We start from the raw sequence: 23,408 nt of genomic DNA on the forward strand, positions 1-23,408 counted from the left end.
AGATAACCTACTTTATTATCTACCCTTCTCCTGCATAACACAGACGACGTATCTGCTTGAAGTACACAGTCTAGGATTATCGTTGTATTTAGAGAGAAGTTACCTGACAATCCCCTACTCCCTGAGCCTATTGTTATAAGGTAGGGGACATGGTTGAGAGCAGTAAAATACTATGTGAATAACTTTGATACTAATTGTTAAGGAATTTTCAGAGAATGAGTCCCTGTCAATCAAAGAAGCTCAGTGTGTGTTTCAAGAAAAAGGACTTAAAGAAGACTTAGCATATATCAATGCGCATTTCACTTTTGCAGCAGATACCGTTCAACAACTGGAATCAAGTAGTCTGTCATTTTGTGAATCCATGTCCCTGTTTTTGAATGCAAAGAACAGATTATGTGTACAATAGCTCCTGGCAAGTATGCTGCTCAAATATATGAGAAGCTAAAAAGTGTTATTTCAAGAAATCCTGGCTAAGAAAAAATTAATTCTGTGTATAAAGTTCTACGTGGGACCGGTGGTGTGCTTCCTGAGGGGTTTAATGTAGCCAGGATGGTACTGTATAAGCATGTTCCAGTCACTTCAGTGCATGTTGAGAGATCCTTTTCGGCATATAAACAGATTTTGTCCAATAGACGTCACAAGAGCGAGTGCTTTAATCTTGAAGAGTTGCTTGTTGTGTACTGTAATTCAAATTATGAACATGGAGATGAATAAGTGCACACTAAATTAAACATTCTGTAGGGCAAATACCACTTATCTAATTTTTTTAAGTAGTCAAGCAGTGTTATGTTAATTTGCTGTGTATACATAATAAACAAAAAAGCGAATACTGGCATTTAATTAAAACATCGTGTAAGGAAAGCCCATATTAATTATTGTGTGTGGAATAAATTTTCAGTGGTTAATTTTCCCTAAGTTTTTATTTTTGGTGCCTTTTAGGTGTCTGGAATACAATTTTTAGTGCTCTTTTAGGAGCCTAAAACACCATTTTTAGTGCCTTAACTTCCAATCCCTAATTATAAGACACAAGACTAAAATCTGAACTTCTATTTTTTATCAAGCTGAACTGCTGCCTTTTAACTTTTGATTTTTTTTTTCTCTCTGAAGAAACATATACATAAACTACCAACAGATCCTTTTTCACATAGCCTATCCTAATTTTCTACACAATTTATTAAAAGCTAAAGGAAACTATATACAGTAAATTTAGTGCTGAGTCACTTATATTCATGCTCTTTTGTAGCAACATTTTCACATCATAATTGAAAATAAGATATTAAACTTGAGCTGTCTGTTTTTGCACTTGCTATCACTGAGTAGGCTATTTTTTTTACAGTAATTAGTACAGTAACATATCCATGCATTACCTTGTAACTGAGCTTGGGTGTGGCTGCTCATGTTCGAAACTTGTACTTTCTTTCCTCTTGTTGGCACTATCAGAGGTTGTATAGTACCCTGAGTTAGTGAGGGTAACTGTACCACTAGGAATGTTCTGTCCTTGCGAAGTGTATCCAGATATCGGATGAGGGTATCCAAAGTCTTTGTGAGGTACGTAACTACCACATCCACCCGAATGAACATCAGCATAACCATACACGTAGGAAGAATCATACTGTCCTCCATAACCGTTGTAATACGGATGTGGCACATAATGACTGAGATAGTCGGTGGATGGAGATCGATCATTTGGGATGTTGGTGTGATCCACAGCACCTGAGTCGTATGTGCCAGTTCCAGGTGAATGAGGAGTGTTCTCCGAAGAGTACGAATCTACAAAATGACCCTCATGTGCCTTGTTCCAAGCGTCCCTCTGCTGTAATGATCCTGAGTCAGGATTAGAGCTGGGATCCAAATCTGTGTTCAAGTCATTTCCAGGACTTCTGCTGCGACCATAGTCCCCCTGCACAGGTTGTATCGAATCTTGAATGGAGGCAGCACCCAAACGATCACTCAGATTCGCCAATGGACTCCTCCCACCACCATCATATGGGTCAGGGTAAGTAAATGCAGGTTTATAACTGTCATATGGAGGAGTGAGGGGAGAAGAGGGACTTTGCAAGGAACTTACACCATCTGTCACATTCTCTTCGCACTTTGCCACCCCTGTGCCACCCAAACCCATTTCTAAATTCGTACTTCCCACACCATCAGAAGGCGACCACGGTCGTCTGTCTCGTTCTGAAGTAGGAGTTTTGGGACGGTTTCTTGTGTCTACTAGTGGTGTCTTGGGCCTATTTGGGATCATTTCCTTCTGTTGTGTACTATATAGATCTGCTGTGGGTGTTTTACTACGATACATGCCTGCTGTCGATCCAGTACCTCCAACCACATTAGTCTTCCTTCCTCCTGCATTGCTCCCTCCTGTACCACCACTGGCAGCACCTAGACCTAGAGCTAAGCCCGGTTCTTCCTTCTTCCGAGGTTTGTTCTTTCCCGGTGAACCAGGGCCTCCACGCTGCACAGTCACTGTAGCCTCCTGGTTCCTCGCACAGTCCTTCAACACCTGAACCACTTCCCCATGACACATGTTACGCACACTAATTGCATTGATGTCTACCAAGATGTCACCCTCCATCAAGTTTTTACACCTTTGTCTGTCGAGTATCTTTTTTACTTTTTGTCCATATGCACTGTCTGCTATAGTGAAACCGAAGCCCATAGCTCCTTTCACGATAGATATGCTGAGGAATTCAGGCTTGTTCATTCCCGGGCTCTGATCACTAAAATCACCTAGACCTGACACATCACTCAACAGAACATCTGTGCTACTTGGACGCTGAATGTTTTTTATTTTCTCAGCTGTACACAGATCAGGCATTGATTTCACTGAGCTATTCACCAAATCTTCTGATCCATTGTGAGCATGAACACCATCAGATGATACATCAAGAAAGTTGTAGCCTCTATTCTTCAGACTACCATCTCTATCCATGTATCTGCTGCCATCAACATTCACAGCCTCTGCAATATTCAAACAATAACATAAAGTTACTAAACTGAGAAACATGGCGTGGTGTAAGTCACAACAAAATACAATTTTCTGATGAGGAAACAGGTTCTGTTAAAAGACGAATCTTATGTTTTTTAAATCACAAACATAACCTCTTAACCATCCAGTGGTACCTTTCTTTCGTATATTTCTCTACCCTCTCAGTTTGTCGTTGTGACAAGTGTTAAGCAAATGTCTTCTTGGCATGTATCTATGTTGGTGCATTCTTAAATCGCGATTGTACTTCACGAAAACATTCTCAGACTCTAAATTTATGTTTTTACAACATTTCAGAAAAAGTTAAAACATGAAATTACATGTAAAAAAAAACTTTAAATATGGATCACATTACTGTTATCCACGCGACCATTGGAGGGTTAAAGGGACATTAGGCACAGTATGCTAGTATGTACACAATGGTGTGTCATATAATCCGTAGAAGGCTGTATTTTCAGGCATGGGGCATAATTTTCTACAAACCCAAAGACAGGTTCCATAAAACAATGAAGGTTTTTAAAACTCTAAATGCAAACAATACTGGACAAATCCTATGATTTTAATATTCGTTTCAAAGTTTATTAAAGTATTTAAAATATAGCTACATAAAAATACTTTTTGCACTAAGACAATAAATAACCCAAAACGTTTGGGTCAAACTAGCTTCTTAAATTAAACATTTATAATTCCGAAGTATTACAACAACATTTCTTCTCATTATCAGAAGCTGCACTTGGAAGTGGGTTCAGATCCTGCTTGTGCTGATTATCTGGTAGTTTTTTCTCCACTGTAAGGCGAATGTCAGATAATCCACTGGCGAATCCTTGTACTCATCTCACCAAACATCACCTCACTATCATCAACTTCACCAATGCTAGAATACTTCACAGTTGTCTTGCAACAATTAACCACAGAGTCTGAGCTGATTCATGCAGAAACAAATTCGTGTTAATTGCAACAATTACCTGGAGCATTAACAGCAACCGTTGTCACTACTTCAGTATTTGGGTCATTTGGATCGAACGGCAAAGGGTATCCCCGGCACACCTCAAGTGTCACCGTCTCTGCAGGGGTAATGGACTGGAACATGCTCACCATGTCCTGGTGCGTGAACCCCAGCACACAAGTCTCGTTCACATATACCAGCACATCACCTGCCACACGTTGTCAAAAGTGAAAGGAAACAAACATTATTTAAAGATGCATTACTTTCACCAATCAATTTTCAATTATATTACGTTAATTTAACTTGAAAATTATATACAACAGTTCCATACTCAACGTCCAAGAAAAAGAACTTGTAATCTTGTTATGAAAGCACTTGTTTGTGCAGCTACCTGTCTGGAGTTTCCCATCTAGCCATGCTGGACCATTAGGCACAACAGACTTTATCTGTAGAAATTCTTCTTCTGTATCATCTCCACCGACAATGGTGAAGCCCAAACCTCTCGAAGATTTCACAAGAGTTGTCTGAATCTGTTCACCACGCAGTTCATTTGGGTTTCGAGTGAAGAATGCCCGTTCAAAATCTGAAATAAGTTACTCACATTAAATGCTGATACAAGTAATTTCTATTCTTCAGAAAAGCAAGGGCTAATTAATAACACATCTATCACTTTCAGAACTCACTGTTAGAACGCTTTGATGTGCCTGAGTGGTTACTAACAGCTGGTCGTGGTCCAGTTGCATTGTGAGGTTTCCTTCCTTGTTGGTCATTTGAGCCTGTTATAAACAATAATTACAAACATATTAAATAAGTAAAATATACAATCACAGTATTATATGAAATACTAAATGAACGAATATTACTTAGGCCATTCCTAGCACATCTGTATATTACACTTCAACAATAAGTTCATTTTAGTGCTCCCATTTACAGTGTACAATGGCATTATGTGATAAAGTAATAACATATGGAAAAGATCGAAATATGTAGTTCTTAATTTTTATCTCTATCAATTACTGTTAACAAATATTTGTGACAGAAATAAGCTAAATAAATATTAAGAACGAAATATGAATTAAACAACAGGACAAATAACACTGGGAATGAAAAGGAAGCGATATATTCCGAGCAAAATTAGCTAATTCATACAAAAACAATACACGGGGTCCACTAATAGAGAGTTGTAGTGGTGATGGTGATGATGATGATGATGATGATGATGATGATGATGATGATGATGATGATATAAATTGTGTCAGGTGTTGTACAATAACCTATACAGTTGAATTTAATAAAGATGTTATTAATTGGTCCAACAGAATAATATCTGTTATAATGACAATTAATATAGGAGGAGAAAAATTTGCTCTGGCGCCAGAGATCGAACCCGAGTCCTTGCTTCTATGTACCAAGCGCTCTGACCACTGAGCCACGCCGAATTCAATCCACAGCACTGGATCGAACTCTCTTCCTACAGTGTTTCCCTTTTGTGGCCTGACTCCAAGTTGGGCCTATACATTGACGTTTATATTTCAAGTCAACTGCCTTTATACAAGGAGCACACTCAGCTGAGTGACTAATGGCCGGGATTCCGCAGTAAAGTGCACAGCAATCTGTACAGAATCATGCACTGCTAGCTAGAAGAATTTACTAAAGATGTTATTAATTGGTCCAACAGAATAATATCTGTTATAATAATGGTACGTAGAACCAAGGACCCGGGTCTCTTAGTCTCTGTCCTTTCCTTAGCGCATTCTATTAGCTTTTGGGATTTCATACTTCTGTATAGCAGCATAATGGTATTCTCTGCATAATTTATAAGTAATAATAAAATTAAAGAGTAATATTGTAAAAAGGGCTCGAACCACTTGCAGTTTGTGCATTCAACGAAACATAATTCCCTATATGAATCATCTTCACAGTAGTAACCTTTTACTTCCACCAACACCAATACTAATGTCATTGTGCTTATTTTTCATGTGGCTCAGCATACAGCATTCAAAAGTTTCGGCACTAATTCACTCCATGTGCTGGAAAATTTCTATATTCTTCAATGTGAGCAGCATACTGCATTTGCACTTTCTGTCCCAGATAGGATGTTTTCGTCTCAGACTGTTAGATCCAGTGAGGGAAGTGGGAAAAAACCAGAGGGCGTATGCTACCCCAAGATTTTCCCCTGGCATACCTCGATTTAAAAAAGGCGTACCCCCTTCTTCATAACATACACAAACATGACGTATACAATAAATTGTTTCGTGCAGTCAGTAATGGAAATATTTGAAGCTTACGCAACACATTAAATTTCTTAATAAAATAATTTCAAGTTACTTGAGCTATTTGCTAGATTATTTTGCAATGTCCATTGAGACTTATCATTTAAATAATGTTAAAGCTTCAAAGTACCTTACTTAATTATAAATAAAACTCCAACAACAAAAATGACACAGTCACTAAATTGGCAACAATGGCCACCACAAGCTACAGACCACAGCCTTCTATACTTGTAAGCATTCCAGGGGGATGAATTATCAAATAAACGTATCTAAATACATGTTGCATACATGTTCCAGAAGACTGTGGTTTAGATTTACGAAGCAAACAAATAGTATTCTTTGTTGCGAAGAAATGTATGAACAAATTTTTACTGATCACATTTTTTCAGTGACAGTATGTCATTTTTCACTAACAGTATGTCTTCTGGCCATAGAAACCAGTGGCGGTATTCCATACAGGCACATACCGTCTCACTTCCCTCACTGGTTAGATCTGTGATTACACGCATTGTGATGAGACTGCAGCATACTGCATTGGACGAATGTCTGGTGTAATCAGTCACATCGGACGGTCCGAGACCTGGAACAGAATCTCTGATGCAGCATGCTGCTGGCCTAACTGGTGTCGAGTATTGCATTAATGCCACCAAGCTCTGTTTATAGCAACCAACTTTAGAAAGGTATGTCATGAATGCAAGAAGATATTCTCAAAACCATAAATTTGGAGAAAAAATATGTGGTCTTGTATTTGGCTAAATACAGATACAAAAAAAAAGTTATTAGTATAAGACAATGAAAAATGTGAAGATTAAATGAAAATGGGTGGGATTCTGAAGAATTATCTAATGTGTTTCGAAAAATTAATTAAGATTACAAACAACGCAAGTAAAAGGAATTTAATTTCGCAACCAACTTAATAATTATCAAGTACCTGCGATAGGAATATTATCCCCTATACTGCATTATATACAAAAACAACACACATGGCAAAGCAAAGTATAACTATTTCTTATACTTTAAACTACTAACTTACTAGCACTATCTTGAGCTGCTCGTTTTGCTTGTATCACTGGATTTTCATATTGTGTTCGTCTATTCACATGATCTATGTAGTAAGTGCCATAATGTGGGTCATCAATTTTCTCCCAACCATATGGCAATTCATCATCTAGACATTCTTCAAGAGACTTCTTTTGAAACTTGGAGAGCCGCGGGTCCAGCCAGTGAGAAGTACCAGAGTTATGACTAAAAGAATTGAGAATAAGTTTTTAAAACAAACATTAAAACATCTCAGGTAATGTCTGCTGCATACTATTTTAGTTTTCACTCCCTATCTACAAATCATGTTTATGCAAAATACAAAAAAAAAAAAAAAGAGAGTAAAAATTAAGACATTCATAAGTGTTATAATCGTCTGTTAAAAATTTCTTGCCAGACAAGACAGATTATTTTTAAATTCCAATATACTGAGAGATACACGTTTTACACTCTTACATAAAAATGTGCAAACGAAACTTGAAATATAGCAACAGGATTATAGTGATATATCAATACTTACTCTATGAAGTATACTTCACCCCTTTCAGTATACGCTTTCTCCCAATTTGGGGGCAGGGGTCCCAGATCAGAACGAAGAGAATCAGGTCCTTCCCCCGCATGAAAATAGCTTGGAGGAGCGCCCACTCCTGGTATCTGATCTCCTCCGCCACTGCTCCCACATGTTCCTGGTGGAAAGAACATTTTTCAGGCATCATATTCATACTGTACATTCATAATGATATATTAAATGCAACTGTAGTAAGATAATAAATATACAATTATTAGTTCATATTTCAGTATTATCATTGCGCAATTACAATGACTTCATTTAACTGTGTCAACAATTAGAGATACCATCATTGTACTCGGTCAGCATTTGCAAGCAAAAAACGAATGGAATAAGAACAATAATAAATAATCAGTGGCGCCAAACCTTTCAAGGCCCAGACCGACCAGCCTGCTAGCTGAGTAAAATAACTGTCTCATTAATCTCAGAATCTGCCAAGTTTCAAATCCTATTTCTTTGGTGAGAATGTATTAAGTGACAGCTGCAACATGATTCTACCTCACAAGAATATATTATACAGGGTGTTTTCGTAGTGCTGTTACAATACAAACTTTCATGGATAATGGAGAAGGGCAAAAGCATCAAATTCAGAGAAGGATTCCTGTTTCAGAAATGCCTCAGTAGAAAGTTATAAACAAAAACCATTTTGGGATGCCTATTAAGGTGGAATAAGAAAACTTAAAGATCTTTATCGTAGATTTAATAATTACATTACCTTCAAGCTACAAAGACTACATTCACAACAGCTGTTCAAATGGCATTCCCCCCCACCCCCCCAACTTCGATGCAGGCAGACATGACAACATCGCAGTAAGCTGTGTTGCATCCGGTCTAATATCCCTGAATCATTGCAATGATGTCACAGGCAGCTAGGATTCCTGTCAGAAGATTCTCTTCATTCTCTGCAGATGTCTCATATACAAGATTTCACATGATCCCGCACTTGATTTTTCAAATGGTTTCAGACCTGACAAACGAGCTGGCCAAGAAACAGGACTTTCTCTTAATATCCACTTTTAAGGAACATCTGATTAAGGTATTCACAGGCACCACAGACAAAATGAGCTGGGACTCCATCATGTTCAACCCACTTGCAGTGACGAACATCAAGTGGGACATGTTCCAATAACTCGGGGAGTATAAAGGGGCATATTTAGGCCTAGGCAGACTAGGCAGTTGCCTAGGATGGCAGATATGAGGAGGCAGCTTTTAAGCTGTTACTGTTAATTTCTTTATATTTTTTAAATTTTATTCATAACTCTTTAAAAGAGTACATGAACTTAAATGCACAATGAAAAGGATATGAATAACATTGGCAACAATTAGTTTAAATTTAATCAATGGTCTGCCAACGGAAAAAGGACAGTTTTTCAATAATAGTGTCACAATGCAATCATAGCACTCTTTTTCAATGTTATGCCCTCTCATCTTGAGAGTCTCACGAGACAAAATTGAAGAACTTACTGGTATTATATTATGATACGTTAGGAAAGCAAATCCTGTTGCTCGCAATCATAAGCTTTGTGATGAGAGATGCCACTAACTCTGTCATAAGAGTAGCCACTATCAACACTCAATACTGCCCATTCAGACTTACATTCTAAGAAAATACCGCCAGCCATTGTAGCAGCTGGACGCTTGACAGTTCAGTTTAATTTGAAATGGTAAAGAGTGCAGTTGTTTTGTACCTAGGTGATTTATATTTTAATATTCATTATAATGAGTGACAGTCAGAAAAAGCTAAGTGGTTCTCAATATCGGAAACACCTCTGATTGAGGTTCTGGCTGATATGTAAATCTATTATCAGACAGTACATCTCACTTGACGATGTGTGTCAGACGAAGAACTGCATCTGAAATCTGATTAGTGTAATATGTAGCTAGTCAGTGATGTATACAATGGAGGGGGAAAGGAACTGGTCACCCTACCCCATTATCTCCTGGTCTAGTTGCCTTATGAGTGATGCCTTCATGGTGTCACTTGAGGGGTCCAGACCTGTCTTCGGACAGTTGACTAAACAACAATACCGGAAACTCGCGAAAGACAAGGCAATAAAAAAGGAGGAAATTGTGAGAAAGTGCAAAAATAGATGTGCTATTTAAAAAATAAACACAGCCAACTTGTTCCAGTTCGAGTCCAGATACATCAGAGTGTAATAATATGGCAAACAGTAGGTACCGAAAATAGTGGAGTGTGTGGTTTATCTGAGTCAGGTGTTTCCGATATTAGAAACGGTAATAATAACGCGGAATTAATTATTTCAGATGATCCAAATAACGCATATAGGACGAAATAAGGAGCGGAAATATTTTTCTCTGCCTAAAGGCTAGATTCGCCCCTGGGAGTATGTGTCTGAAAAAAACAATGTACACTGCTGCAGTTAAGCAAGGTGGAAGAAGATATGGGTCTATTACTTAATCATCGACTATGTCCAACAATATGTTCACTATAAATCTTATTTGAAGACTCCTCACAATTGTAGTACATACAGGGATACACCACCCCATACGTGACTATTCCGACTATTAAGCATCACACCTTTAGTGAAACAGGCTTCATTGGTGAAAGTGCATAATCAGGAAAGTGAGGGTCGATAACACAGCACTGCATTAATCATTGATTGAACAAGAAGCGAGGTGCGAAGTCAGATGGAGTCAAGGCATGAACTTTCTGTGGATGGTAGAGGTGCAGCTGTTGTTCCTGTAGTACTTTCCAAACATTACTGTCAGCACTGATGGTTCCTCAGCCACCCGATAAAGCACTGCTTTTTCGATGTCAGGAGTTTGTGCAGTCTCTCTTCCTACTTCCTCCCAGAATTGTGGTGGATGTTGTCCCATTTCTCGTAACTGTTGGAAAAGTCCTGGAAACTTGGTATGAGGAAGCTGTCTCTTATGTGGATATGTAGCCCAATATAACTTTTCTGCTTTTCTATTCCTTCCATTTGCTTGTTTTTAAACAAACATCATATCTGCAAGTTCCACAGCCATAGGCCTATATTTCATTTCACTCAGACTTACCAAGTGCACTCTTCAACATCTAAGCACAGAGTGCATTCTAAACACTCGTACTTGAAGACACCACTTCGAAATACAAATCACGCCATCTACAGTGCATTAGTGGAGTTTACTTTTCCCAGTGCCTTGTGATGTAGACTATTAGTACATGCCACACCTTCTGCAACCTACTAACAATGGTTTTGGCTTGTAGCTTTCGACTGAGGCGTTTCCAGACCAGGGTCTCTCATCTCAAATTGATGCTCTGGCCTTCACTATCATCCCTGAAAGTATGTAATGTCATCACGGAAACACTGGTAATAAAGCAAAATTATTTGTTCATTTGCCGAGATTAACACAATGCACATGAACAGGCACCAATATTACAGAAGACCTTTCCATTTGGACATTATTACATAATAAATTACCATCATTTATTAAGTTGCTGCCGCCTATAGACTCTGGTTCCATGTTCTTGGCTGCCATAGCTTCTACGTTGGAACGGTTGCGTTTCCGCTTTCCCTCGGAACTCGGGTGAGCACCAGGAAAGAGAGCACCCAACACCAAACCAACTGAACTCAAATTAGAGTTCGAACCACTGCTCTGAGGTGGAGAGACAGGAGGTTCTTTTGAAGGTTTTGGGGTGCCATAGTGATTGCCTGTGACACAAAACAAACAAATGAAAGGTTGATAGCAAAAATCGGACAAGTTCAAAATATTAATTTTTCAGAAAAGGAAAAAAACTGTCCCTCACATTCCTCATACAATAAAATAATCTGACATTTTATAGAGGTATCTCATATATCTACCAACTTTGGTAAAAAGTTTCACTGTTCTCTTATGGTTTCTTGGGAAGGAAAAAAAAAAACATTTGGACATATCCAATTTTTGCAAAAAATTTTATATGTACACACATTAATTGAGAAAATGTTTTTGAAATCATGTTTCATTCATATTGTCAACTGTATCACCATACAAAGAAATATTTCATAAGAGTTTTATTAAATTAAAAACTTAATGTTGGAATGATTTACTAAAGAAGAAAAACAATATTGTGTTTATATTTTTGTCTTTCTAATTTGTGTTCTTCAGTCTTTGAATTCTTGGCACTTCAGGTATATCAAGTACCAAAAAATAATTATTCTAATAACACAATAAACTATGCTTAATCAAAAAAATATTATTATTATTATTATTATTATTATTATTATTATTATTATTATTATTATTATTATTATTATTATTATTATTATAGCTGTTTTCACTCATCACATCCACTGTTATAGTCATCTTCTGTCACCTCAACATTCTCCTCATTCTAATGACTTGCTTTTTTGGATCTGGTTCATTTGCGTTAAGTTTCGTTACAGTGAAGTTTGTTGAAGTTTGACAAATACAAACTCCATGTTTTTCATTATGGTCAATGTTACAATGAAAGAATGCAAGACGGCGTTGATTCAACATTATCAAGATCTAGCTTTAAACGCAAAGAAACGTAAGTTGAACGTCATCCAATCACGAATCAGAAGCACAGCGACGTGCTTCTTTTCTTTTTCATCATCATCAGTAGCATTACAGCCCGGGTCGAGCCTCGGCTTCTTTCAGGATCCTTCGCCATGAGTCCCTATCCTCTTAATTCCTTCTGTGGTGCTATTAGTTTTGCTTACTTTCTCTAATTTAAATTCGACAATAGTAATATGAGTCTAAGTTGTTCTCTGATTTCTACCTACTACAATATACTTGGGTTTTTGCTCGTTAATTTTTAGACTCATTGCTTCCGCTGAGCTTTTAATAGCCCTAAAGGTTCGCCTGATGTCTCTCTCCGATCTTGCCACAATGTTTATGTCGTCAGAAAATGCCAATAATTGAACAGAATTATAGAATATGTTCCCACGAGTTTGAATGTTTGCATCTGGAACAACTTTCTCCAAAACTAGTTTAAACAACAGACATGCCAAAGAGTCACCTTGCCTAAGTCCATTTTTTGTTTCCAAGGGGTCAGAGATATCAGTCTGAATTTTGAAATAACATTGGCTGTTCGTCATTGTGGCCTTAACCAGATTTATAAGTTTGCGTGGGAATCCAAATTCCTCCATCACTCTATAGAGACCAGCTCTATTAACACTATCATAGGCTGTAGTAAAATATATGAATAAGTGATGGTTCTCAATAGTTTTCTCCAATATTTGCCTTAAACTGAATATTTGATCAATCGTAGATTTACCTTTGTGAAAGCCCGTCTGATAGTTTCCTATGACTCTCTCAGCATAAGGAGGTAACTTTTTATATAATATTTTAGAGAATACCTTGTAAGTCGTGTTAAGTATAATGCCTCTATAATTCGAACATAGCATCTGGTTCCCTTTCTTATGTAATGGACATATGACACCCATCCTCCACTCCATTGGTAAAGTCTCTTCCTTCAATATTCTTCGAAATAGTTCATATATCATCTGTCTTAGTTCCTTTGTTGCATGTTTCAAAAGTTCAACCTGAATGTTATCAATGCTCAGTGCTCTATTATATTTAAGTTCCTCTATAGGTTCATCCATCTCCTCAATTGTTGTATACCGTCCTCATTCCCCACTGTATAGCAATCATTATCGGGATTTTCCATTTCAACTTCCATTTCCTCTGAAGGTTGCTTGAATCAGTGTTGTCAATGAATGTATATGAAGACAATTTTAAAATTTCAACTATATTTTATATTTCTGTGTATGCAGTTATAAAATTGTCAAGGAAAACAACTTGTAACACAAGTTTTAAGTAAGTTATGCAACCCAAGATCCTTATTTTGAGGAACTTCAGCTAGGTGGATTGGTAGTACCTCTAGACACAGTTATGAATCTTCACATTACAATGACAGGAATATTTACTTTGGTATCAGAACATGACATGGACGGGTTTATGAAGTGTTCAAATTATGACCGAATTTTAATTGCTTTAACTAAATATGCTATAAAATATACTGTAATGTAATTCAGCACTTGTGGTCTGAACAATGTAAATGTCACCATGATTGATTATTATGTCTTTATCACTTACTGTTAATTTTCTCCAACTTCATTTTAAAAACTACAGGAAACAAGTTAAGAGCAAAAATTATGCTGTAAATGATGGCAAAGGTATGTACGAAAGTAAAGTGTCAACATACAATAATATTTGTGTAATTTACTGTAGGCCTACTACTTATATACTGTTAAATTTTACTGAATGTATTGAGAAAATTATGATAACATAATTAGATTCATTTTCTATAAACAGATCATATTTAAAGATTGAAGTTCTTTATTGTAAGCATAATTTCGTGTTTTCACTTAAAAACATTCCTACAGCATTCCTTCTTTCCTTATGGCTTCCACGTGACAGTTTCTTACTGTGTTGCCACTTCCAAATTCTGACTTGAAACTTAAGGTGGTTTGGTGTTCAGTATTTTAAAAAGTAGTAATGTAGGCCTATATAAAATAAAAATTAGATTATAGTAGTGCACAAAATAAGTCATATTTTGAAAGCATTTCTTCTTTGAATTTTATTTATGTACTATATTAATTTGTTTTATATACCGACAGTAATTTATTGCAACGCTGTTTCTTTACTCCCTTCAATGATGCTAATAACCAAAGTCAGGTGCGCACGCATGCATGCACACATTAAATTTACCAAATATTATATGTTTAGGACTAATATTAATTCAGAGTAATTAAGAATATAATACATTAAAAAATTGCAGAGAAAAGTGCTATACCTTCATAAATGCCACTTTCAAGCAAATTTCCACTTCTCTCTAATGCCATAAACTCCTCAGGAGTCAGAAAAGTATAATCAATTCCATTCACTTCACCATCTCGTGGAGTGCGTGTGGTAACTGGTACTGTCCGTAAATACAAATTGTCACGGATTGTATTCTGAAGATCATGGTCCACAGAACCTTTCTGGAATCTCGCATTTAAGAATTGACGGAGGTCCTTTGTTATTGCACCTGGAACAAAAGAGAGAAAAAATCAACACACTTATTTTTAATCATCATCATCATCATCATCATCATCATCATCAATAATTTCATTTTTAGCTCTATCAGCAGCTAGATTTCTGGAAGTTAAACTTATGTTTCAAGCTATTATAAAAATGTAGATATTGCAACTACAATGAAAGTATAGTAAGTAAAAAAAAAAAAAGGTTTATTTTGAGATATGTACAGATATAGAAATAAAATTTGGAGCTCCTTTATTGTAAAAGTTTCGCTTACAACACACTGTGCATGTGCAGTAAACAAGAGCCCCTCCCTGTATATATGCTACTTGTGGGCAGCCTTGCAAAGTTGTTGCCTACATACAGGTGGACTCCCATCGAGACTAGCTCCAAATTTTAATTCCGTATCTGTACATAAAAAACTGCTAAAATACGAAGTATCCGATGCATTACAGTGGTAATAGTAGACCTATTTCCATATACATTTCATAGCTGGTAGATAACACAACTAAAGTTTTTGTGAGGATAGTCTAGTGCATTAATGTATTAATATAGATTAGGGTAACATTAGACCAATGTGTGGAGTAAAGGTTAGCGCGTCTGACCATGAAACGAGCGGGCCTGGGTTCAAATCCTGGTTGGGACAAATTGGTTAGGGTTTTTCCTGGGTTTTCCCTCAACCAATTGAAATAGAATTGCTGGGTAACTTTCAGCATTGGACCTCGGACTCATTTGGCCATCATTAATTCACACATCATCATCATCATCATCATCATCATCATCATCATCATCATCATCATCTTTATCATCATCATCATCCATACAATAGCCCGGGTTAAGTTCACAGTTTGGCGTGCTGTACTTCTACGAGAGTATGGCACAGTTCCCTAGTATAATTGGGACCCTGGGTTGTACACACATCCCTACTAATCTTCTTCATCCCTTTCCTTTATGGATATTCCAGCTGTTTTAATATAACACATTTAGGATTCCTTTTATCCCTAGGCAAAGAACCGGTACTGAATTTCCCAGGCAGCTGAGAAGATATTGGAGCCTTTCTGGAAGTTTTGGCAGTGACAAAAAATCTCACCAACACCAGGGATTGAACCGGGGAACTTCCAGTCATTGGTCAATTGTTCTACCAAGTGAGTTACCCAGCCGTTTAACATTTTTAGTAAAAATGTACTATATTTTATGTGTAGCATTCTAGAACTGATAGGTATAGTAGGTTATTTTACGATGCTTTATCAACATCTTAGGTTAGGTTATTTAGTGTCTGAATGAGATGAAGGTGATAATGCCGGTGAAATGAGTCCGGGGTCCAACACCGAAAGTTACCCCAGCATTTGCTCATATTGGGTTGAGGAAAAACCTCGGAAAGAACCTCAACCAGGTAATTTGCCCCGACCAGGAATCGAACCCGGGCCACCTGGTTTCGTGGCCAGACGCACTAACCTTTACTCCACAGTTGTGGACCTGATAAGTATATAATGAATGGGACAAACATTCCTCAAAGAGTTAGAATATAGCACTTTTGGCGTCATATTGTATTCCCGACGATATATGTGGAGTGTCGTTTCAAAACGTATTAAATACATCCTCGGTCGAAATTTAGTTTGAAGCGATTTCGCATAGCTGAGACGGTATTCTTTAAGACCCTGATCTCATATTGGAGCAATTCGTATTCTTTCCCGCCTTTTTTCTATGATGAAAATTGTGTGTTGGATCAAATCGTATTATATACAACTTCCATGATGTGTCGGATCAAATCGTATTATGTGCAACTTCCATTAGTTAAAATCTTAAATGGACAGCGTTGGCCAGCGTGTTGTATCTTCCCACCATTATTGAGTTTCCCGCTGTTTTACAACATTGTGATTATCAAGGTATGTACAATAGCAAAATCTATTAAGAGCAGTAAGGGAACCAGAGAGACGAGAGGTGGTGCCCGAAAGAGAGCACTATATGTGGCTAAGAAGAGGGAAGTAGTGTAATTTATCTCTAAATTAAGAACAAGTGGTCCACACCTGTGGAGTAACGGTGAGCACGTCTGGCCGAGAAACCAGGTGGCCCGGTTTGATTCCCGTTCGGGGCAAGTTACCTAGTTGAGGTTTTTCCGGGGTTTTCCCTCAACCCTATATGAGCAAATGCTGGATAACTATCGGTGCTGGACCCCGGACTCATTTCACCGGTATTATCACCTTTACTTCATTCAGACGCTAAATAACCTCAGATGTTGATAGAGCATCGTAAAATAACCTACACTATAAGAAAGAGCAAGGGAATCATATTACAATAGAAGTAAAAGTCAGAGACTTTATTTGGCTTCCGACTTAAATATTACAAAGCTCTTCAAAATGTACAATAAAAGTGTTAATACCCGACTTAAGAGTAAAAAGATTCTTTTTTTTTTTTTTTTTTTTTTTTTTTTTTTTTTTTTTTTCCAAATATTTCTCGGACAGAATTCAATAGGCTATAGGATTTTGTACACCGGCCAATGATGAATGCAGTTATTGCGCACACATGCTGTTCCCAATAAGAAACTGCGATGATACACTGAAAAAGACTAGGCTCTTAGTCGATTTAGGCGCATATAAGCTTCGTGCCAATACGTTCCATAAAATTCTGAGAACAGAACCTAATGAGACACAGTCATTTTTCTTCGACTTACAGCAACTGCAACCGCTCTCGAAACTCAGCATAGGTGAAGTATATTATTCAAGACAATTAGCTTTCTATACTCTCTGTGTAACTGATAAAGCTTCACAGAAGCCAAATTTCTTTACATGAAATGAAGCACAGGCTGGGCGGGCGCTATTGATGTGGCATCTTGTGTCACTACATTTATCAGTGAATTTAATTTCGACAGTTCATCAAATGTATTAGGCTGTTCGCCGATGAATGATATATATCAGGATTGAAGAATAAAATATACAGAGTGGAAAAAAAGTCCCATTAGTCCATATTATTTTGTGTCATGAGAATAATGGGGAACATACTGACTCTTTAGATACTTAGGTATACACAGTTAGTGTACAGTGGTTATTTTGTTTGTATGTTTGAATTATGACCAGAATTACATCAATAGTGTGCATATTTGAGGTATTTCAGATATTTAAGGGGATAACGGAACTTTGTGCTCACCCTGTAGATGCCATAATTAATCCAAAGTATGTCTCTTTAGGCAGCTCCGTTCGAAGGGTTGCAGGTAAGAAACTCGCCGTTCTTTATCACTATTTTCCAGCAGAAAGCAATAAGAACTATTGATATATCGTCCTACGTAGTATGCTGCTGTAAGAACCACAGAAAAGCTGACAAATGACAGGGCACAATTCAGCGTGGTTTATAGATGCAAATCGTATTATGTGACAAAATCGCTTCAAAACGTATTAAATACACTGTGTCGGTGCGAAACGTATTAAGTGCAAACTTCAATTGACAATATCATGCAATAGATTAAACAATCAGTGTCAGTGTTTATTATATTTGGTGTCATTTCACAATGCCTAAAAAGTGGCATTAAGATATTAAAAATTTTTCCATTATCTTAGCCGTGAAACGTTTTTTACGTTTCCTGTAAAATTTGTTTTTCTGCATTTAATACGATTTGAAACGACACGATCGAAATCGACTTTTTTTTTCAGAATCTGTTTTTTTACATATATGAGAAAGTAAATGACACTTGCGAATCGGTTCTCTGGAGCAATGACAAGTAATCGCATGCTTATCACATCACTTTGCATCTCATCCGGCCTGAAACTTTAGATTTCTTTCTTGACAATCATATGTCAATTTGTGAAATAAGTTAGAGGAAGTCACATCAGATTCCTAAAAATATACGACCACAGTCTAGTATATACAGTCACGAAGCTTAAGTTTATGAGGGTACTAGAAACAATAGACTGTGAAGGTACTATTTCGCATTGTCTGTAATGAGGCGATAGTAGCGATTCTGGTGGTTAGCAATTATCTATGGATGCATATTTACTACGTATTGAGCTTCGTGACTGTATATACTAGACTGTGATATGACCATATTATGGTCTTTATTTATATGTTAGGAAATTTCATTTGGATATAGAAATTACATCGAGTAAAATAAAATTGTGAAAGCAAACAAAAATTCTGTCACACTAATAAGTATTCCGAGCACATTCTCTCAATAACAAAGCATAATATGAAATTTATATACCACATGTAGCTTGTTAAATATTATACAACCTCGATCATAAAATGAGCGGCAAATTGAGGCACAATATTCTCGGAATGGCAAGGCGCTCTAACTTTTCTCGCACAACTACCTTTCTCAATATGCAACTCTTTACCTACGAAGAAATGTTGGGTTAACTATGAATTACACGTGGATGATGATACAAGTATACTACACGTCAATGATTTATGTCACCATGCTAACTTTTGAAGTGGAAAAAATAAATGTCAAGTAAACTTTGCCTACAGCCCTCTCGTATAGTAAAGGGGCTCATTTAAAAACTATAGATCTATGACAATGACATGGAGCCATCAATTTATTTCTTTCCGAAGGAAGCTATGCTATGGATCTTGTAGTTCTCAAAATCCATCGTCTTTTGCAGAGTTCAAATCCACGAACCCAGAGCAAATGGCAAGCATACCCCTGTGTAGATTCTTATATAAATCTGCTTGATAATTCCAATATAATCATTGGAACAATAAGATGTTCTAACTTCTCTGCTACATTGTCTATGCAACTATTCAAATCGGTATAAGTCTCTGGCAAAATGGATGTTGAATAGGCCAAAGAAGCAACTAACGTGGTAAATTGTTATACCAGATTTGCTTGAAGATAAATGTCGAAGTTACTTTCAAAGAATTATCCGAATTGAACAATACTAATGAAGTTATTATTGACAAACTAATTGCGAAATATCCCCTTGCATTACGCGAAGATAGGAATTTGTTGTACAATTAGTGCACTTAGAATAATCAGGTTAGCACTTCACGAGGATGCAGTCAACTGTGTACTCTGAATGTTAACACTCATTCTGGTCTTCGGAAATTCAGTTAAGAGAAAACTTGCAACTATTTCATGCAGGTCAATGAATGCATCGAGCACAAATTTCTTTATTTAGGTCTATAGTGGGAAAACATTCGATGATCGTGTTGATTAAACGAGAAACCTGGCCACTTTCAACTCCCGATTGAAAGCCTTTAGTTGTAAATGTATTCATGAGAACACTTACAAATAACGTGTGTATGTGAAAAGTATCCATACGCTAGAAGAATTTCAAACAACAATCGTGTTTAAATTTTCAATAACACGAGATAAAAACTTCGCCGTGTTACGCAAACATTTTTGTGCGAGATCGTGCGTATTTGCTTGGTTTCCGCACAAAACCAACCCGCGGTAAGTCTAAAATTCCACATTCAGTATTCCCAACCGTACACACATAACAATTTCCCTCTTCTTACCGCTTAAGTAACATATTGATTTTACTGCTTTAGACTTTTAACATATTATTTTTAGAGACGTTCAATGTAGTAATAATTATAAATTGGAAACTTACCACTGCAATTCCACCTAAATTGCACTGTTAATTATTGTTTTTAAATATTTGCAAAAATTAAGTAAACTCTACAACTCCACTAAAGTTACTGCATTTCGTGATGCATGTAACATTAAGGAAACCGTTTGTTTTAAGTTCGCATTTATAGACTGGGGGGGGGGGGGGGGAAGACAGACGTATATCACGGCATGCTGGAGTATAGTAAACACAGAAAACATTTTAAAGCAACAATGTTGAAGATAGATATTTTTGTTTTCCAAAATTGCCGTCATTGAACAGAATCCAAGATGGAGATTTCATTGCAACTAATTAGAAATTCCTCTTTCAGGTATGTAATAAACGATCTTCGCACAAAATAATGTACGATGCACGAGCGGTATGTTTTCTTTCAATTCTCGGAAATTAAAAAAGCTCAACTACGTTTCGCTTTTTCAAACTTTTCCTCGAACATGAAAACTTCAACATACCGCTCTTGTAACGCATATTACTATTACGAGTCATGAGATACGCATGCATGACGGCGGTTGTCGTTACTTCAAAATTCCAACCGGGTTAATTGAAGGCATGAATGTGATGTCCGGAAAACCGGCCAGCATTTTAAAACATAAATTTGTTGCGTAGTCCACGTAAAAGGCCGTTCCGTATGTTTATTTACGCGTGTACCTAAATTATACATACGTACGTCGGCCTGGGTAGCGTAGTCGGTATAGCGCTGGCCTTCTGTGCTCGAGGTTGCAGATTCGATCCCGGCCCAGGTCGATGACATTTAAGTGTGCTTAAATGCGACAGGCTCATGTCAGTAGATTTACTGGCATGTCAAAGAACTCCTGCGAGACAAAATTCCGGCACACTGGCGACGCTGATATAACCTCGGCAGTTGCGAGCGTCGTTAAATAAACCACAATTAAAATTACATACATACATACATAAATTGCACTTCATTGATCCTCGACAAAGTCGTCATGGAATTTGTGGTGAACAAAGCGAACTTTGTGAAGTTTTCCTCGGGACACTCCCGATTCCCTCTATAATTCCAACACACTCCACTTCATCTACACTTCTCACCTTTCATTATCATTTCCGTTTTCTTCCCTCATTTTGGGCTAGCGATCGATGCAGAGTCGACTGCGGGCCACCGCCGGACTTGGATCTCGCTGTAAGTGGTCATTAGTTGCTAGTGGTAGTGCTGTGTACTGTGGGCTCTCTTCTGAGCTCATGGTACCTGGTGGGACCGGGGTTCAGGGGCCGTGGTAATGCTTACATGGAAAATTAAAAGGGGTTTTGCAGACTGTAGGCAAGTTCGGGGGTGACCCGTAGGGGAATCTGTAGAGCACGCACATCATTCCAATCCGGATAGCACAATGGGCCTATCCAAGCGACCTACGTGAGGGCAGTGCCAGTCCGTGCACCTCTCCGTAAGGGGGACTAGCATAATACATACACGCCTGCATACACACAGAGATAAAAAGTTATAAAGTCATTAATTTAAAGTGACGTATAATTTGAAAAATTTCTTAGTGGCGATGAGCATCAATCACGGCAAAGAACGTAGTAATCACGAGTTATGAAATCACGGTTAAAAATAACTATGGTCAAAATATAATTTCTGTGCACCATTTATAATCACTGGTTACTTAGGGGAGAGTCGGGTAGTATCGGACATAAGGTAATACCGGACAGTGAGTTTCTTTTATCTACCACACGATGATAGTACCTGATTGACATGGTTATGTTTCTGTGATGTCGCATAGATAAACGTAACCATGTCATTTAGGTACTACCATATGGTGGTAGATGAAAAAACGCACTGTCCGATACTACCCGATGTCCGATACTACCAGACTCTCCCCTACACATCGTTACTGACACCTCATTTAACCACGGTAAAGTTTGCGATCGTACAAAGTGACAAAAGGAAAGCATCCATACTTCTGTAAAGATGACAGCCAACGTATAAAAAGACTGCTCGTACTCCTTTTACATCGAAACGAACATATTCTATAATTTTGTTGTATTTTTTTTCGATACATATTTCTGGGCTGCAGTTCTTTTTCAGTATTAGATTAAATTGTAAAATAAAAGCTATTGAAGTTTCAAAGAAAAGTACTATGTCGTACTGTCTCAAATAAAAGTGGGATTTTTCTTCATGTTCGCACATTTTGTCGATTCAACAAGACTTTAGTACTTGGTATCACCATTGTGCGCCTCTAATACTACTTCACACCTTCGAGAATGTTTCTAATCAGTTTTCGTATGTTCGTATGCAGGAACTCGTAGTCGCCCTCTTGGAAGATTTGGACAACATTCATCAGAGTCTGAAGGTTTACTGGGTGGTTTCAAACTCTTCTGTCCAAGGTATACCACAGATACTCTTTGAGATTTAGGTTTGGATCACTGCAGGCCAATTTATGTTTCAAATATGGAATCCATATAGGGTAATTTTGCGTTACCGTATTGGAGAATAAATTCTGGACCCATACAAACTGCAGTAAGTAGCACATGATCCAGTACATCGGCAATGTATTATACCTGCGAGTAAATTAAGCAGGCCTATGATTATGGCAAGATCCGTTCTCTCATCTATGGTGATTCCATTCCACGCTATGGCAGAGCCGAGGCCAAATACATCCCTTTCCTAGACTGCGTGTTCTGCAAAACGCTCACAAGTGACACTCCAGTATATATGTACATAAGGTCCATCATAGCGTGTTAGATGAAAACGAGATTCATTAGTGAACAATACATTGCACCAGTGATGGTGTCCTGTGTTCCTAGGCAAAATCTAATCCAGTGGTCGTCAGCACTCGCTGAAATGTGCAAAGGGTAAGCGGTGCCGTCCCGTGTGCACAGTCGTGCAGCAGGAAGAGGTAGAGAGCATACCCGCTAGCAGCTACGAGTGCACCATGGTGCACTGTGTTCTCCGCGGGTAAGAGATGCTAACCCCAGGGTGCTCTGTGCTGACGACCCCTGATTCTAATCGATGTCTCCTCCATTGCTGAGGTACAAAAGTTATGGAGTAGTTGTTTAGTCAACTGTCCGAAGGCAGGTTTGAACGTCACAAGTGATATCAACATGGCACCACTTATGAGGC

At 37.6% G+C, this 23,408-nt stretch overlaps 1 protein-coding gene across 2 annotated transcripts in view; it reads right to left on the minus strand.

Moving 5' to 3' along the window:
- The window catches only part of Magi (membrane associated guanylate kinase, WW and PDZ domain containing protein magi), a 252,065-nt gene that overhangs the window by 77,984 nt on the left and 150,673 nt on the right, over positions 1-23,408 (minus strand). For both annotated transcript variants that reach the window (XM_069837901.1, XM_069837900.1), the window contains exons 2-9: positions 14,551-14,784; positions 11,234-11,464; positions 7,764-7,929; positions 7,239-7,450; positions 4,616-4,708; positions 4,324-4,515; positions 3,952-4,140; positions 1,368-2,961 (exon numbers count right to left, since the gene is read on the minus strand). In XM_069837901.1, coding sequence (XP_069694002.1) covers positions 1,368-2,961; positions 3,952-4,140; positions 4,324-4,515; positions 4,616-4,708; positions 7,239-7,450; positions 7,764-7,929; positions 11,234-11,464; positions 14,551-14,784 — 2,911 coding nt within the window. The remainder of the gene's footprint in view (positions 1-1,367; positions 2,962-3,951; positions 4,141-4,323; positions 4,516-4,615; positions 4,709-7,238; positions 7,451-7,763; positions 7,930-11,233; positions 11,465-14,550; positions 14,785-23,408) is intronic.

This window comes from Periplaneta americana, chromosome 10 (genome assembly GCF_040183065.1).
Source record: "Periplaneta americana isolate PAMFEO1 chromosome 10, P.americana_PAMFEO1_priV1, whole genome shotgun sequence".
NCBI classification, from domain to species: domain Eukaryota; kingdom Metazoa; phylum Arthropoda; class Insecta; order Blattodea; family Blattidae; genus Periplaneta; species Periplaneta americana.